General features: G+C 34.7%; 2 protein-coding genes across 2 annotated transcripts; both read right to left on the minus strand.

Annotated features, from left to right (window-relative positions):
• Nucleotides 1-11,556: 11,556 nt before the first annotated feature.
• On the minus strand, nucleotides 11,557-12,135 carry LOC131653966 (uncharacterized). The gene has a single exon (XM_058924324.1). The coding sequence runs from the start codon at nucleotides 12,021-12,023 to the stop codon at nucleotides 11,721-11,723; it is 303 nt and encodes a 100-aa protein (XP_058780307.1). The 5' UTR covers nucleotides 12,024-12,135; the 3' UTR covers nucleotides 11,557-11,720.
• A 684-nt stretch (nucleotides 12,136-12,819) lies between these two features.
• LOC131653965 (protein CROWDED NUCLEI 1-like) lies at nucleotides 12,820-18,684 on the minus strand. The gene is made up of 15 exons (XM_058924323.1): nucleotides 18,529-18,684; nucleotides 18,217-18,304; nucleotides 18,049-18,095; nucleotides 17,847-17,936; nucleotides 17,700-17,753; nucleotides 17,459-17,536; nucleotides 17,301-17,369; nucleotides 17,061-17,216; nucleotides 16,843-16,969; nucleotides 16,380-16,417; nucleotides 14,822-14,911; nucleotides 14,632-14,736; nucleotides 13,756-13,905; nucleotides 13,412-13,521; nucleotides 12,820-13,301 (listed from the first exon to the last, which is right to left on the minus strand). Exons 1-15 carry the CDS (start codon nucleotides 18,562-18,564, stop codon nucleotides 13,226-13,228), a joined length of 1,314 nt encoding a protein of 437 aa, XP_058780306.1. The 5' UTR covers nucleotides 18,565-18,684; the 3' UTR covers nucleotides 12,820-13,225.
• Nucleotides 18,685-19,061: the final 377 nt, after the last annotated feature.

Consider the following 19,061-nt stretch of genomic DNA (forward strand, 5'->3'; position numbering starts at 1 on the left):
GTATGAGAAGTTTAGGAAGGAGTGTCTCAACAAGGACCATAAATTTAAGTGGGGTATGGAATTTAATTATCTTGTTGACTTTAGGGAGGCAATTCGTGAGTGGTCGGTGCTAAATGGAAGGGAAATTAAATTTTTGAAAAATGAGAATTAGAGTGCAGGGTTAAATGTGGGTTTTTAGTCTGATGCTCTAAAGTGGGCCACAAGCATACTTTTGTTATAAAAACACTAATAGATACCCATGTGTGTGCTACGGTGTTGAATAACAGATCTGCAAACTCAAAGTGGGCGGCTAAGTCTGTGGTCAAGAGAATCCAAATATGTGAAAAAGTATGAATTAGGGATATCATGTAAGAAATTAGACAGATTTTTCTGTAGGTATTACTATTGCAGGAGCATGGAAGGCTAAATTGATACCAAAGAAGATTATTGAAGGTGATGCTGATAAGAAGTATGTTGCTCTATGGAGGTATGCAGCTGAGTTAAGAAGGGTTAATACTGGTAACACTGTGAAGATAAATGTTGAAAGACCATGTCCATCCATCCAACCTAGGTTTGGCTCCTTTTATTTTTGTTTTGATAGTTGTAAGAAAGGTTTTATAAATGAATGTAGACCATTTGTTGGGGTTGATGCTTGTCACTTGGGGTTGCCTACCAGTGCACCAAATGTGATAAGTTTGACCATAATGCATTGACATGTAAGATTGTGACACAAGACCCTAATGCACTAAAAATAAAGGTATTAAGTGTTGTGTTTATTTATTGATATGCATCTTATCTGAATTTGGTCTTTGGCTAATTGAGTTTGTATATTTGTTGTGAAGAGAAAGGCTAAAGATGATAAAAAGTCAACTGATGTAGAGACTTAAAAACTAGTTGTCATGCTAACTATGGATCCAACTGATGTAGAGACTCAACCCCAAACTTCCATGCAAACTATGGAGCCAACTGATGTAGAGACTCAACCCACAACTGCCACGCAAATTATGGAGCCAACTGACAAGCCAACTGATGTTGAGACTCAACCCCCAGCTGTCATGCCAGCTCAAAACAATTCTACTATATCTGCTATGGTGTAAAGTCACACTAATTATTATGTTGCAAACACAAGTCATCCATAAGCAAAAATAGAAAGAAAGAAAAGAAACCAGTCCCTGCAAGAAGAAGGAAGAGTGAAAGCGTATAGTTGAGCTGGTTTAAAAAATCCAATTATAGGCCTAGGATCAAGTGACCAACCAATTACATTATCAAAACCTGAAGAAACATCAAGTGCTCAAGATTCTAAGCTTGAAGTGTCAACTAGGTCTTTGAAGTTTTGGAAGAAGAAGATATGATAAATTAACAAGTTGTTATTGAGTAATGTTTTTTTAGTTCTAGTAATGCTTATAACAAACCTATAATGTCATTTTGTGTTTGTGCCAAAGCTATGTTTAGTTTGTGTTTGTATTGATGTATGAGATATCATGCACTATATGTGCTTTTTGATAATGAATGCATGATGTTTAATGTTGTTAACTATGCTATCAATGTTTCATTTTATGCTTTCTTGTCCAACATTATGTATTCTCATATTTATGAAACATGTTTATACTACTGCTACATAGAAACATAGAATCATAGAAACAAAATGTTGATACATCAATTGAAACACTATTGAAAATGAAACATAAAATGCCTTTCCATTGAAACAAAATGCTGATACATCAAATGTTATAATAACCCTTCATTATATTAACTAAAATACTACTGAAATCATAACCATAAATTTTAAACACTACTGAAAATAACATCCAGGACAAAGCAAGTGCAAGCATCAACTTATAGTTCCTTTTCTTCTCCATTACAAGATTTTTCTTTAATTTTTCAATATTGTGTGGACTGCCTTTTACACCCCAATTCTCCTTAACAATGTCCTTCAAAATCTCCTTAAGATATTCCTCTGTCATCTCACAACATCTTGAGGGAATCAATTCATTCCTCTGAACCTTACACCTCATTGTCCCACAAGAACAATCCACATCCATTCTGCATATATGATTAACACATATAAGACTTACTAAATACAGTATACGACTACAAACAAGAACAAACACTTACCAATGGGTTTCTACATGTTGGCAAGCCCCGTCAAAAAGAGTTACCAACGGATGATGCATTGCTACCACATGATTGAGATGAAGAACGCGAGAAAATTTTCGTTGCACTGTTGGATGAAGAGAGAAAGGGGAACGATGAATCCTAGATTCACAAACAAGAAGATGATGGAGGCAGAGTGAGAAAAAAATAAAACACAACAACCACATTGTCAGTGCCACAGTGGAAAATAATAAAACACGAAAGCCACGTTAAAAAAAAGGGAATTTGGGAGGATTCTGGATGAACATATGGCATTTAGGGGGTTTAGTGAGGGAATCTAGATAAGTTAGGGGGGAATAAAAAAAATCTTTTACAGGAGCTAAAAACAAAACTCGCTAAAATTACAGAGGGATTTTGTATATTTAACTAGGGATGGCAACTAGTCGGGTCGGGTGCGGGTTTCACACTACTCAAACCCGCACCCGAAACCACCACCCAAACCCGCACCCGAAACCACCACCCAAACCCAAACCCAAAGGCTATTCGGGTGGCAAAATAACACCCACGCCCACACCCGTTGGGTTCGAGTTTTTTCCCCTAAATCCAAACCCACAGCAAAATACATTTTTCCTACAATTTTCTTACAACTTTCCACAATATATGCCCACACCCGTTGGGTTCGAGTTTTTTCCCCTAAATCCAAACCCACAGCAAAATACATTTTTCCTACAATTTTCTTACAACTTTCCACAATATATATATATATATATATATATAAGCAGGTGTGATTTTGGGTTTCGGGTGCGGGTTTCACACTACCCAAATCTGCGCCCAAAATATCAGGTGGCACCCGAACACGGACCCAAATCCAGCCAACTTGGATTTTCACCGGTTGACTCAAATTCGGGTGGAGGTGGGCCCCGCGGGTTTGGGTTTGATTGTCATCCCTATATTTAACCCTTATCTTAACTGATAATGAAAAGGTGAAAGGTCGATAAATGTAAATATTAGGTAAGTTTTCGTATATAATTCACATCATTTATTGACTTGTTTTGCAAGAAAACTTATCAAAACTCCCCAATTCATTGTATATAGTATATGGTTAGATTTTAAATATAATCATAGTTATTTTACCTATTTCCATCTTTTGTGTATATTGATTGAGTAAGAATGGTTTAAAAGATGAAATCTTAAAGGATTCTAAGTTCGTGTAATTCGCTTGGCAAGCCAACAAATTTCTTTTTGAATCAGAACACGAATATTTGTAAGGTAAATAAGGGGAGGCAGTTCTCTATGCAAGGAAATTAATGGCCCAACAACTTAAGTTAGAGATCAGGATGATATGACAACAACTTCATTATGAAGAAATGTCCATTTTCTCTGAGAGGAACAATTATCTTAGTGGCTTGTCGTTTTCCTCAAGAAAAAAGTATATGTGATAACTCATAATAGAATTTTGGCATTATTTTCACAATCAAAGAACAAAAAGATAAGGAAGAAAAAGGGTTCACAAAGTCGGACAAGGTGTATAGTATTTGGAGTTTGATTCATCAATATTGGATGTAATTTCATTTTTAACTCATATCTTTTTAAAGCTACCATGAGTTTGAATAGTTAAATTCTCTTGATGTTGGGATTAAGTATAGTTATCAATGAATCTTTTTTAAATTATTAGGGTTATATACGATCTTCTTTTTATTATATCTATGTTTTTATTCTTGTTCTTAATACCTTTTCGAATTGACAACCCTTAAAGTAGTGGTTTGACGGAGAGTGCTTGGAAAAAAACTTTCTAAATAACGATTCTAAAATAAATTCATCTATGAATAATAATTTCTAGGAATAAGACTTAGTTTATAGTCACAAATAATTGTTGGATCATTGTACATATTAATTGAGCGAGGAATTGTGAGTTAATAAGTATGAAAGATCCCGTGTTACTTCTTGAGAATGAGAAAGTATATAATTGATTATATTAGAGGAATAATTAGTGAAATCTAATTCAAGTATGTTTTATATGTGAATTTATCTTGTTTTAATATATTTCATAGTTTATGCAACAAAAGTTTTACAGTTGTAACTTACACTTATAAAAATAACAAAATTAAAAAAAAATGCCCAAAGTCCTTGGATGTGATAACAGAAATATTTGTATACCACTAAGAACTATCAAAGGTAACATTTTATATTCTATATTAGTAAATTATTTCATGGCGAATCTCAACCTATGCAACTTAATAAGCTACAATGGTGTTGCTACAACTTGGTCTAATAGTAACCTAAATAAAAAGTATATGTCATCTAGACTTAAAAGACTTGAAAATTTCTTTACCCACCTCCCTATGGGGGTCACCCCCAGCGAAAACCCCACTTTACCCCTGCTTCGGAAATGCATTTCCGAAGTTTTTTTTTTTTTTAAATTTCTCAGACTTCGGAAGCGCATCTCCGAAAACACCAAATGAGGGGTGTTTTCGGAGATGTACTTCCGAAAACACCTTTTTTCAGATTTTGGGGGGTTTCGGAAATGCACTTCCGAATTATGCAGAAACTGTGTTTTTTTTTTAATGTTTTTCGAAACAGTCTCGTATTTTTAATTAAACTGCAACGCCAAATAAAATAAGCGACATATAAACAGAAAATACAAATATGATAAATCAAATCCAGAAAATATATACAAGCCGATCCAAATAGTAATAGTGTGCGAAAGATACAATCCGAAAACAAAAAAATAAACTCGGACTCCTACTGGGTATGCCTAACCCTCTCTCTCTGGGACCTCCTCTGCCGCTTGTATGCCGCCGCACGGCCCGCATCAGTGGCGATCATCTCCATCACGGCGACAGCCTCTGGACCGCCCTGATGAACGACACCTCGATCCAACACGTCCCGCCCAAGCATCTCTATCCGCTGGCAGATCGGCAGGAGATCAATGGCGTGGTCATCCTCGGCCTGCTGGTTCTCCAAGATCTCCTCGTGTGCTGGCCTAGGAGCGCCGAGAGCGTCGGGTCTCAGCAGAGGATGTGACACCGGGTAGAACCATGTGACGTACCCCTCCACACTGTGCCAGTCCTGGGTGACCCGAATGCGACGATACTCCTCCGGTACCACATGACGCTCCCAATCCTCAAATATGCCAGTGAGCTGCACTCAGGTCACCGTGTCGGGAGCAGCCTCAAAAGGTGACCTGGGTATCATCTGCACATACCCAAACTGTCACTGACTTCGATCTTCTGGATCCGGGAGTGATGCAACAGCGCCCCCCTGATCGACAGGTGGAGAAGACACTGCACATCATGCAAGGTGATCGTCATCTCCCCAACCGGAAAATGGAAAGAAGACGTCTCCCTGTGCCACCGCTCCACAAAGGCCTCCTGCATGCCGTGGCTGATGGTGGTGTACCCCGTCATGTAGAGCCCACTAAGCCCTGAAGCTCTCACCGCGTCGTTAAACCACTCAACAGTTGGTTTAAACAGACTGAAAACCTTCCGGGAGTGGTTCACCATTTTCAAAGGCTCTCTCTCTTGTTAAAAAAAAACAAATAAAAAAGTATGTTAAATAGACCGTTAAGAAAATATTGAATAAACGGCTAAATTATAAACAGTTAAATAATATAGTCGGGCAAATTATAAAAAATACATCTCCCTCCCAGATACGCCGAGCGACGTGCTCGTGGTAGGTAAGCAGCACGGAAGTGTCACTGGGCCTTCCCGGGTAGCCCTCCTCCTGCTCATCCTCCTCCCCGTGTGGAGGGTCAACATCCGGTACCTCCTCCGCCTCGTGGAATGGCACTGCCTCCTCCTCCTTCTCCTCCTCCTCTCGCTGGCGGGAAGAAGATACCCGAGCCAGACGACTCCTCGATCCAGATGTAGAGGTACCCTCGTCCATCTCCACGGGAACTCGCACACGTCGTCCCCGGCCCTGCCCCCGGCCCTGCGTCGACGCCAGCTGCACCGCCGCCCGCTCGCGTCTAGCCAACGCAGTCTAGGTCTCTCTACCCTGTCTGATGCGTGCTTGGTTGCCTGACATGTTCCTGAAAACAATTGAAATCCATTAATATGCGAGACAACATATAAAACTAAAAAAAAATTGCATTTCTGATACACTTCGGAAGTTCATTTCCGAAACTGGGAATGGAGGTGTTTTCGGAAATGAACTTCCGAAACACCTCTGCGAAGAAGTTTTCTGCAACTTCCATGGCAGACCCCAAAATCCTAAATCAAAACTACTTTTATGCATTCTAAACAACCTAAATATCAGTATCAACCTATCTTAATGTGATTTTTTCAATTTCTAAACACCCTAATAGAGTAATGAATAATGGATCTAGAAATTGAAAAAAAATTGATAAACTTACCAATTAGTGTTTGAGATGATTTAGGTTGAGATTGGAAGAAGATGTTGGCAATATCTGATACTTCACACTTGCTTTTCGCAGAAATTTTAAAGAGAGGCTGAGTTTGGAAGAAGATTAGGGCAAAATGAATGGGGGAGGGGGCTGTTTTGCTTAATCTGCATAACGAGCAGTATTTCGGAAATGAACTTCCGAAATGGTGTTTTCGGAAATGCATTTCCGAAATAAGACAAATTTTGAAAAAAAAAAGCGCTTTCGGAGATGCATCTCCGAAAACACCTTTTTCTTACATTTCGGAAATGCATTTCTGAAGTCAGGGGTATATGTGGTTTTTCACCAGAGGTGACCTAAAAGGTTGGGAGGTGGGCAAAGAATTTTCCAAAGACTTTCTAAATAACGATTCTAAAATAAATTCACGTATGAATAATAATTTCTAGGAATAATGCTTAGTTTATAGTCACAAACAATTGTTGGATCATTGTACATATTAATTGAGCGAGGAATCGTGAGTTAATAAGTATGAAAGATCTCATGTTACTTGAGAATGAGAAAGTATATAATTGATTATATTAGAGGAATAATTAGTGAAATCTAATTCAAATATGTTTTATATGTGAGTTTATCTTGTTTTAATATATTTCATAGTTTATGCAACAAAAGTTTTACAATGGTAACTTACACTTATAAAAATAACTAAATTAAAAAAAATACCCAAAATCCTTGGATGTGATAAAAGAAATATGTGTATACCACTAAGAACTATGTAACCTTTTATATTCTATATTAGTAAATTATTTCATGGCGAATCTCAACCTATGCAACTTAATAAGCTACAATGGTGTTGCTACAACTTGGTCTAATAGTAACCTAAATAAAAAGTATATGTCATCTAGACTTAAAATATTTGTAGTTAACGTAAAATCAACAAAAAAATATCATACTCATTCTAATCTCCATTTACTTTTGTATGTTTCTTATCATTGTACTATTTTTTAAAACTTTGATCTTAACAATGTTTGCATGAACAACAGATCTCAATCAACAATGTTAAAAAAACTTTAAAAAACATTGGATTCAAGATTATAAAAGTGACAACATAGTGAAAAACAAGTGAACAACTAGTATAGGAGACAATAAAACTAAACTTTGTGGGATTCTAAACAATCTCCACGATTGGGGATAAAAAAAATGGAAAATTGATGAAATATAAGAAAAAAATTAATAAGATATGTTAAAGCTTCAGAATTTGAGACATACCGATCACATTATACACAAAATTAAAAATAAAGAAAGTGATTTGGATGTGACTCTAAGTTGAGAAGAATTGAGGTGGAGCTAGAGCGCTAAATATCAATGGCTTTAACATAGAGATAAAAGTACAAAATATTTGCACCAAAAAACTACTCAAAGAAAGAAAGAAAAAATTGGTTTAACTCCTTCATTGACTCAAATGGAAAGACCAAAAGTGAACGAGTGATATTCACAAAGTTCTCTTATATTACTTTTAAGATATTCTCATACCACTTCACAATTTATTATTACTCATTGATCTCATTTCTCGTGATCTCTAGTCTTTTAGGCCAGGTTACCATTATGAGTGATTCATTGATACAGTGAAAATAGTTTCATCCTTTTGGATCTGTTTTGGATTTTCTTTCTAGCTAATCATTTTGTCAAAAGGTGAACTAAGTTTTCATCAGTGCCTACAGAATCCACTCTAACAACTCTTTTAGAGAGAAACTCTCGAACAATGTTGAGCATATGACGGTCTTGTCATCTATTACCGTTATAGTAATAGTTCTTAATTTTTTCAAATTGATTTTTTCACAGGGGAATCTTTGCTAGCAATCAACTCAACCAGCTCGCTTTTTCATTAGCGAATGCAAGAGCTGTCATTTTTTATTCCATAGTGAATTGAGTGGGATTTTTTTTGTTTCTTATATTTCTAACAGACTCTCCTCCGACTATGGAGAAGATGTAACTACTAATTTTCTTTGTAATCATCTAACAAGGTGTTCAAATCAACATCATTATACTCTTCAACAAGCAGCGGAGAATTTTTTATAATATTCACAACCCTCTTAAAGTACCTCGAGACATTTTCAATAACATAACAATGCTCTATATTGGGTTTATTTATAAACATGCACAACGATCCTGCAACACAAGTAATGTCAAGTCTAATATAGCCAAGACATACATGAAGTTGTCAAAAATGCTCGTATATTCAAATTTCCTTACTCTATCACCAATATTTTTGAAAAGTTTAACACTTAGATCAAGTGTTTTACACTTAAAATATTTATAATGCATGTTTTTGAAAGAAAAAAAATTATTCGATACACACAATCAAACATATAATGCATTATCAGGGCCGACCCTGGGCCAGGGCAAGCAGGCCCACGACCCAGGGCCTTAAAAAAGGACCTCAAAATTTGAGTTTATGGGCTTTGCAAATTTATTTGAAATATACTAAATACGTACATTGCATAGACTAAACAAAAGCAGCGCTTGGCCGAGTGGTTTGAATGGATTTTGAAGTAATCTCCTCTGGAATGATCAGGGTTCAATTTCCATGTAAGGTATTTTTGGAATATAATTGTTTTATTTATGTAAGGTATTTTTGGAATATAATTGTTTTATTTTCATTATTGGTAATAAAGATTTCAAGCTTGTTTTAAAAGTACAAATTAATCTATGAATTATTTAAAATTATCTTGTAGAAATTTAGGATCCCTATAAATAATAAATAAAGTGTAGTTTATTTTAATTTTTTTTTAATATTTTATTATTTTGTTATAAGTGTTTTAATTTTTAAAATATCACTTAAATTTAATGTAATTTTAAATAAATTTGTTAGAAAAGATTATTTTTTAAAATATCATTGTATAAAATTATATGATTTTGATTATAATTATGAGATTTTGATTATATGAAATTTTTTAATAATATATGTTTAAATAATTAGATGTTAAAACTATTTTTTCAATTCATAAAAAACAATTGAAAATAATTTCTAATATTTTTTTAAAAAATCTCATAAAATCAAAATTCAAAGTTAGTTGTTTAGTTTTTTATTAGTGGTCCATTTTTATTATTGTCTTATACCTCTAAAAAGTCAAGACCGACCCTATGTATTATGCATGTTTTTGACAAATATTTTAACATTAAATAAATTAATGTAATAAATATTATATTTTCTTTAAAAAAATTGAATTTCTCAAGTGACGTCCCTGCCCCATTTTTTTGGGACTTCGATTAAAGAAATTCTGCAGTCAAACCATCATAATCATTATTGGTAAGTCATTGAATTAAATTTTAAGGACTCAAATTGATAAAAAAATAAATAAAAATATAATAACTTAATAATTAAAATGAATGATTAGGATATGCAATGCATGGAATCCATTTTCCATTTTGAAAAAATCCAATGACATTTAGCTGCCAAAGCGCTTCTTTTAATAAACAAGGGACATTTTAAATTAAGTTATTTGGACTTATAAAAATTCTTATGTGAACCCAACTATAATATATGGATTTACAAACAATCAATCATTTTTTTTATTAATTAAAAAAAGTGAATTCTTATTTATCCAATTTAAAAAATTGGATAAAGTTACCTTCAATGTAAAATATCTTGAAAACAACAAACAATTGTATTATTTTATAATTAATTAAATGAGTTAAAATTAAATGTAACCTTGTGATTGGTTGAAGGTACACTACCCAACTTTTTGTGATGGGTAGAGAAGTTATCCCTATTAAAAAATTAAAATAAAATTTTCTCTCTCCTCCATTAAACCAACCACCCTATAATAACAATTAAAAACGAAATTAAATTTTTAACAAATGTCAATTTTCTCATTTTTATTTCTCTATAATTAATTATAATTAGAGTTTAAATGGACACTTTCGTATCTGTTTTATTTTAATGTGCAAATGCATTAAAATATAAATGAATTTTTTAATTTAAAATTATTTGTGTGATAAACTTTGTGATTTAAATTTAATTTTAATTAATAAAATTGGGTGGAAAATTTTTATAGGAAGAAATTATAAGATTATAATTTAGTATGATATACGGTTGAACAAAATTTTGTGCAATTTTTTTTAGGATGAATTTGAATATATTTTTTTTATTATATAGGGCATATGCATAAATCCATGTAATGTAATTTTACTCCAAGAAAAGAAACATTATTCAGTTGCCTGATTCCTAGATTTTGGGTGAACTCGTTACAGTTTCTCTCCTCTTCATTTGTTCTATTTAATCTAACACCTATGATGTACACCGTATCAAATACAACCTGCAATGTGTTAATGGTTGTGTGTGGAACCAAATAAAAAATAAATATTAAATATTTTTTAAAAACAAAACCGTATCATTATACGGTGTGGGTGTTATTTTCAGTGTAAAGATAACATTTCTGTTTCTTAATACTTTGGACCAAACCCATGCACTGTTCATATTAAACAAATACCCCGTTAATCACTGGTTTCTAAAAAAACCACAAGTGTTCATGACTTTTTTTGGAGAAAATATCATAGTTTAACTCAATTGGCAAATGATATTTATTTCGTTGGCAAACGGACTTGTCCGTTTCGTTTAAGTCTATTTCGTTTAAGTCTATTTCGTTTAAGTCTATTTCGTTTAATGGCAAACTACTTTTTAAAGTTTAAAAATTATAAAAATTTATGTTAATATTTGTCCCTGTGAAAGTCTGCAAAAAATAAGGTGGAGCAGAGCGGATATATTAGAGGAAACAGAGGGTGTGGATCGAAAAATCTTGTTCCACCCTCCAAAATAGTACAGACAAAATAGACATATTCAATAGACTGGACCTATTTTGCCAACCTATACACTAAAAAATTTGTTTTGAGTTTGAACATAATCTGACGGTTGTGCCCATGAGTTTTTAATGATTATTGAAACTTCGTTTTCATATGCATAAAAAAATTGATCAAATAAAATATATAACTTTTTTAATCAACCCAAAAACAACTTCATTCTTAATAAGTCCATCTTTTAAGAAAGTTCAGTTAATAGCAGTGCAGTAATATTATATTATAGAAGCGTGTATTCAAATCCACAACTTCACCATTAAACTACTTAGCCCAAAAAAAACAACCCCATAATCATAAAAAGAAATCAAGTTTTATTTATAAGCTTGCAAAACATACAAGTAGAAGGTAGATGAGATGAGAAGAGGATAACAAGAAATATTTGATTGTAAACCAACTCATAATAATAGCTAGGAAAATTTTAAAATTTCTTATACATATTTATTAATCAGTCCTAGCCTCCACCATCTCCACCACCAGATTCACCACCATGAGCACTTCCATCTTGACTCATCAAAGACACATGAGCTGCCGTCGCCACAGCAGCAGCCACTCCCCCTGCATCATTGCTATGAACATTGGTGCTGCCGGCTCCATCAGCAGCAGCATGAGTTGTTGAAACATACCCTTCATTTTTTCTTCCCTTGTGACGACTAGGCTTGTCATTGGAGGAGAGTTTCTCAAAATCTTCCACCTCGTTTTTCTTACTCTTGTGGTTGTTCCCTCTAAGACAGAAAAATATGGTTTTGATTTTCATGGTTGGAGAAAAGAAAATAAGACATATTGCCAGCTTACCTTTGCTCACTCTTTTATAACTAAGCCATGGCTTTGCTTAGGTCCTCCAATAATTGTTTTTTTTTTTAAGGTTCAATAATTGTTTTATGGTTTTGCTTTTCATAATGGAATAATCACCGGACTAATTGGCATTGATTGATTTGGCCTTTATCCATTATGAGTTTATTGTATGAGTCTATTTTTTATCCAAAAATAAAACTGTTAAATTTAACTACCAAGAAAACTCTTAATTTGAAGTTAATGATAAGTGTCTTACGTAAAGGACAAAATTACGATACACTTTAACGAAAAGTACAGATATAGGTTTATTTAAAATAAATCTAACTATTGCTTTTAAGTTCTTTTTTCTATTCATGGGTTCCTCCAAAAGCTTTAGAGAGATTCGACGACTGTTTAAAACGAGCTAGGTAAAAAATTCTGGTCAGATTTCTTAACTCATGTGAAATTGTGAACCAGTATAAATGATGGCATTGAAGATTGGAATCACGAATCATATCTTGATTGAGGTCACTTTCTGATTGATTGTGTTGGGCTGTAATGTGAAACATCCTATTCAGGAAAGGTTGTTTCATATAATCCAAGTTACAGAGTGTAAAGCGTTTAGACAGCACATTTAACACAAATGAAGCTTTCACTTTATATAGTTTCTTTTACACCATGATGATGCGAGGGAAATAAGGAGAGTCATTGTCCTTTGGAATTTCTTTTCATTAGAGCATATTTTCTGATATTAAACTAGAAGGTAATTCCTTAAAATATCAAACTTCCAAAGACCACTTTGTTATGCAACCTATAAAGATGATACACATCAACCAGAAAAAAAAAAAGGTTTAATTACAACTCTTTCAATCTATGTTTGGTTTATACAAAACTATCATCGAAATATACTCACCCGATTGATAATGTTTGTTCTTTACATATTAATATAGTTTAAAGAATGATACATTTTACAAATTCATGTATATGTAACATATGGTCTCTCGTGCCAAATATTACCAGAGTTCTCATTTCCATTTCCATCATCGCCAGTTACGGAACAGTCCTGTTTCGTTTTTAGGAAACTGATATGAATAATGGGTGCTACAAACTCCATTAAATTGGAAATTCATGTAATCAGTTGGGGCTTCAGTCACCAGAGTATCATCAACAAACTGCCCATCACTTTCATCGTACAGACAATGAGTTGTCTTGTTTCATTTGTATGAGACCGTTTTCAATATTGCGCAGCACTGGCTTATAACTGCAATATTGTAGATTGCATTAATAAAGGAGCATTATATCCAAGAAACTTAGGGTCAGAATGAATAAATGATGTGCGCCAGATAGAGTGAAAAAAATAGAGGGTCTTACAAGCGTGCAAGACCATCATATGCTTGTTTGACTTGTTCAAGTTGCGCAGAGAGTTGCATGACTTCTGCCGTTAGTGTCTCTGCTCTGCTCATTTCCTTTACAAGTTGGCCCTGCCAAGCAATCAAATGGGTGTAGAATAAGGAACAGAAACAGATGAAAGCTGTCAACGTTTTGAGAACAGATGGACCTCAATGAAGTTTCTCAGAAGACAATGCAAAAAATTATAGTTCGACAATTAATTGCAGAGTCAATTTTCGACCCCAAGAACACCCCGCAAGGGGACAACATGAATTGACAACAAAGAACAGACATGTTATAACTTATAAGTAGGGTAAGTATATAACCTTCAGAGATGCCACCTCTCCAATAGATGTTGAGGAATCAGTCTCATGTACCCCATTCTTAAATGAGTCTGGTAAGCCATTAGCCTGTTCCACTCGCAATTTTTCTAGAATCCCGCGCAGCTCTTCATTTTGCTTAAGACACTCCATCACCTGCAGAATCACCAGTCAACACAGTAATAGAAACAAAATTCTTCAGTCTAGAACTATCATATTTGTTATAATGTATACATTCAGAAGGAAATCTTCAACACTGCATAAATAGATAAAGAACTGACGGCATTAAAATTTACCCCACAGTGATATCAATCTTAGGCAAAACAGAATGCAGGAAAAAATACACATGCAAGAGAAAACCACCTCTCAGTATAACACTTCACATAAAATCGCTTCACCAGCAAGCCATAATAATATAGGAGAATATGACAGACACTAATAAAACCAAAAAGAGGGTGTCATATCTCATATCAACCAGCGTATTAATTTGTCAAGTGAGGCAATATTTTACAAAACATACAATTACAAGGATATTCATCTCTGACAAAACACATTATTTGGAGCCTTTGAATTTTAGTGAAAGATATTCATCTCCAACAAAGCATACAGTAGTAAACCTAGATTTCATTTATTTAAGAGCCATTGAACTATAGTTCCCAGATAAATCAACCACAACACTAAATTCTTAGACGAAATTTGTTCACTGAATTTCACTAGTCAAAAGATGCAGAGACTCTTGAGCCTTGATCTCGAAAAGAAAAATGATAGGAATCGATATTTTTCTATTAAACAAGTAGGCAAGGATTTCCCTATTTAGAAGTCTAGTCAAATAAAATATTAAACCATGGGTGTATTGATAAGACTCCTGATATTAGCTGTTACCTGGCTTTCCCATCTTGCTGCTGCTCCAATTGCCTCTTGATGTGAATTTGAGAGATTAGAATTTTCCTCAAAAAGCCTCTCTATCTCTGTAGATTGATAATCAATCTTCCAACAAGATGGCAAACCAACCACTCTATCAGATGGAATATACAGAAAAGTAAAACATAAAATTTAGATATTAAGAATTTACCTCCATTAGAAGTTTCTGCCTGCTGCTCTCCAATCTTTCTACAGCTAACGCCATATCATGCAACTGCTTATCAAGTTTCTGCTTGTCCTCCTGAGATTTAGCAAAAGGTTGACCGTTAAACAAAAACATAATAGACTGAAAATAGAGTTGGGGGTAACAATAGGTCATTCATCATCAGCTGCCAAAACACCCATGATAGATAACAAGAAACTAAGGTCATGCTTAAAGTAGCATATTTAAAAGAGATTGAAACTATGAACAAAAATAATTCAGATTTTCTTGATATATAAAAAATATTGGGACGGTTGTCAAAAAATGGGCAGCTCATGTATCTAGTCCAAACAAGTTTGGTGAGTACTACATCCTTAAAGAAGATTGAATGAGATCTCCCCCGCAATTGTCCGGTCACTAAAATTCCTTCTTCCAAGTTAACTTCAATTTGACTCACCTCTGTTATTTTCCACTTACTTAAAGTTTCAAAATACCCATATATGGGTCAGATACATTGATTATCCAATGAATCTAAAAAGTAAAGTTTTTCTTATATTAAGGACCAGAGGGAGTAAGACTTAAGTGGCAACAACAACAACATTTAAACCTTATCTTTCTAAGTGGAGTGGACTACACGGATCAAACTAAGTCATAGTATTCTAATATCGAGATCTTTTTAAATAGTTACTTCTATAGTTTTTCTAATTTCTCCTCTACCTCTAGCCGTTTGACCACCTCCATTTGATCTACTCTTTGCTACCCCAACTCTCTCTAATATCGTCATTGATAATCATATCTCGTCTAATCTTACCACACATCCAACGCGACATCCCCATCTCTGCTACACTTAGTTTATTTCTGTGTCGGTTCTTACCGTTGTCCGATATAATTTTCCCTTCAGACGGAGCGGTACTTTCGCATCATATAAAACACCTGAGACCCTCCTCTATTTCAACCAACCAACTTGAATTCGATGGTCTTCTATTTTTTCTTAGTTTTGTACTATGGGCATAAGATATTTCAACCATGTAACTTGTGGTATGATATGATCTTCAACTCTCACTTCTAAGCTAGAAATAGCTTTGCCTTTTCCTAAATACTCCGCCTTACTTCTGCTCGGGAGAAAGTCATATGCTTCTAAGACCCATCTCCAACCTCCCAATAAATTCCTCTCTCGCCTCTCCAAGTAAGACTATCATTTGCAGAAAACATACATCTCAGTGCTAGCTCTTGAATGTGTTCCCTAAGTACATCTAAAACTAAAGTGAAAAGGTAGAGGCTTCAAGTTGAATCTCGGTGCAATCCTATTTAACATATAAGAGCATGACAAAATATTAAAATAGTAAAAAGTGAGATGTCGGATGAAGAATAAGCCATGTGGAACATTGAAAAGAAGAGTAGATTTAAAAAAATCATCATAATCAAGAGTGAGGACTCAAAGGGGCCCAATATGCTAATACCTAAACAGTGACTTAAATTAACCAGTAATGCAATTTTTTTGGCATGATTGATCAGCTAACAGACATTAAATATTGAAAATTCATTAAATCAAAGAAGTTTTCCTCACCAAAGTGAATGCCTTGTGAGTTGCTTTATCTGAGATTTCTGCGAGAGCAAAACCCATGGTCAATTCAATGTTATAGTGCACCAATACATCAAGAAGGAATATCAAGTCAAATGCAATGATAATTAGAACCAAATAATAATTTAATAGATGTCCTTGCTAAATAATGGATTGGAGACCCTGTGTATCATGAAGATTTTATGGCACAAATCGCCAAATCAGTAGATGTGAAACTATATTATTTGAAGTCAGAGAGAAGACAACAGGGACCATTTATTAGTTTGAAAAGCAGAATGCTTCCACCAAAGAAGAATTTGAACTTTATGGCCATGTCATTTGCGATCGAAGGATGGCATAGTGCATCCAAAGAGAGCCATGACTTACATTACTGACTGCTAGCATGCTTTGATTCAATAAGCTATTAGAAATTTAATATAGTATGGCCAAAAGTTTTTATGAACAGCACCTGCAGCCTCTCTAGACATGGAGTTTAGTTTTTCTTCCAACTCCTGCTTTTCAGACATCAATGATGCAATACGGCTTTGCTCTTTTGCTAATTGTTCTTGCCCCTGGTGCCTCATCAGTGACTCACGCTGTAGATTTAAATCACCATTAGACACACACAACAGAAAAATAAATTAAAAATTAAAAAGTCAAAGTGGCAATAACACGATCGTTACTCGCCTGCAGTTCCAATTTTAAACCAGCTAGCTCATTTTCTAATATTTGAAGATGGTGGTCTGGTGGACCAAGAGATGGAATTGTACTGACTGTGTTAGTCATTGATTGTTGCTGAACTGAATTCAATTCTGCTCTCAATGCTGCTGCATCTTCCTCTGCCTAGAGAGAAAGATAGCCAATAAGATTTTGAAGACAAAAAATGGCCTTTCATACATTTTTTTAGCAAAATAAAAATTCCCATACACGATATTGCTCCTCTTCTGCTTCCTTCAGCCGTTTCTTCAGGGTACGAAGCTGTGCTAAAAGATCTTCCTGCACTAACACGTAAGTTACAAAAGGTATTACGAAAGATTCAAAACAAGCTACGGCAAAGAGACATGGATAAAATTGAGTATAATTACTCGTGAAACAACTGCAGCATCTTTTTCCATCGCAACATCCTTGAGAGCTTTTCTGAGAGATGGCACCGTATTTTGCTCCTACAGGATCAAATTGGGTTTTCTAATTAAGTGTTAAAATCATTACAATCTCAATATTGCGGAGTGCAAAGTCATTATGACTAATTAGCAACTGCGCTCTAAGTAATCAAATTTATAACTCAAACTATAAAAACAAAATTCATCTTCAGCCCTTTTTGTTTACCAGTCCATTTAACTTCTTCTGCATTGCATCATTATCAATTTCAATCGTTTGAAGCTGCGACAATAGAGAAACAACAATCAGCCTACCAGTTTATTTTTTGTCAACCTAAAAATAATAAACCAACAAACAACAAATCTGAATCTTCACCTTTAAAGTCATTTTCTTGTTTTCTTCATCCAACTCCGTGTTCTTCTTTTGCAGATCTTTTATTTGAGATATTAGCGAACTAACATCTGACTGTAATAAGAATATACACAATTGAGTTCAAATTTCAGAAAATAGCATCACTCAAAACAAAATCGCTCTACGCAGAATTCAAGTAACAATAAAATAGAAGAATAGATGTTACCTCAGAGAGTCTATTTCCGCTCTCCGACTTGTTAATTGTAGCCATCTCTAAAGGAAAAGGAAAAACAATTTTGATTACAGCAATGTAATGCATAGAAAGATCAATACACAAATGAAAAAGTATATGACATGAGTTTTTCTATTCGCCGATAAAACCAACAAAACTCACCGGAGATGGTCGGAACCTGACTTAGATCTGGTCCGGAAGTGGTTTTAACCAATCTTTCCGCGGCTCTCTTTTGACGAATTTCCTCAAGCTATGAAAGCATTCAATTATACAATTCAATTGAAATCAAATGGTTAGGGAAATAGAGAAATCAAATATACATAAATTGAGCAAAAATTGAGTAAAAATTGAAGATGAAATGGTTGATGTGAAAATTGGGTAAAACGAAAAGTGAGAAATTGGAGAGGTGGAAATGGTAATGCATGAATGTGGAGTGTGAATATAATCGAGAAAGATGGAGAAAGAGGTAGATACCGTTCGTCGACCGAGAGATGCGTGACGAGCCTCCATTGTTACCGACGGGACGGTGATGTTCGTCTGCAAATTCGCTTCGCCGCCCCTTTGGGTTTTTCACCTTTCGAGCCAAGTCCCTTTGAATCTTTGATTTACCCAATATTAATTTGGTTTAATTGCTTTGCGCCCCCTCCTTACTTTTTCAATTTTGTTAGTTTGGTCCTTTTAGACTAGGGATGGCAAACAGACCCAAACCCGTGGGGCCCACCCGCACCCGAACCCGAGTCAACGGGTGAAAACCCGAGTTGATTGGGTTTGGGTTCGGGTTCGGGTACAACCCGATATTTCGGGTGCGGGTTTGGGTAGTGTGAAACCCGCGCCCGAAACCCGAAATCACACCCGAATATATATATATATATATATATATATATTATGGAAAGTTGTAAGAAAATTGTAGGAAAAATATATTTTATGTATTTTGTTGCGGGTTTGGGTTTGGGTGAAAAAACCCGAACCCAGCGGGTGTGGGCGTGGGTGTTATTTTGTCACCCGAA

Source organism: Vicia villosa, linkage group LG2 (genome assembly GCF_029867415.1).
Source record: "Vicia villosa cultivar HV-30 ecotype Madison, WI linkage group LG2, Vvil1.0, whole genome shotgun sequence".
Taxonomy (NCBI): domain Eukaryota; kingdom Viridiplantae; phylum Streptophyta; class Magnoliopsida; order Fabales; family Fabaceae; genus Vicia; species Vicia villosa.

Coding starts and splice junctions, on each gene's coding strand:
- LOC131653966 (XM_058924324.1), bottom strand. CDS start 12,023: ATGAAAATCAAAACCATATTTTTCTGTCTTAGAGGGAACAACCACAAG.
- LOC131653965 (XM_058924323.1), bottom strand. CDS start 18,564: ATGGAGGCTCGTCACGCATCTCTCGGTCGACGAACG. Junction 17,217..17,300: donor CAGAAGAGGAGCAATATCGT/GTATGGGAATTT, acceptor CTTTCTCTCTAG/GCAGAGGAAGATGCAGCAGC. Junction 16,418..16,842: donor CATGTCTAGAGAGGCTGCAG/GTGCTGTTCATA, acceptor TTGCTCTCGCAG/AAATCTCAGATAAAGCAACT.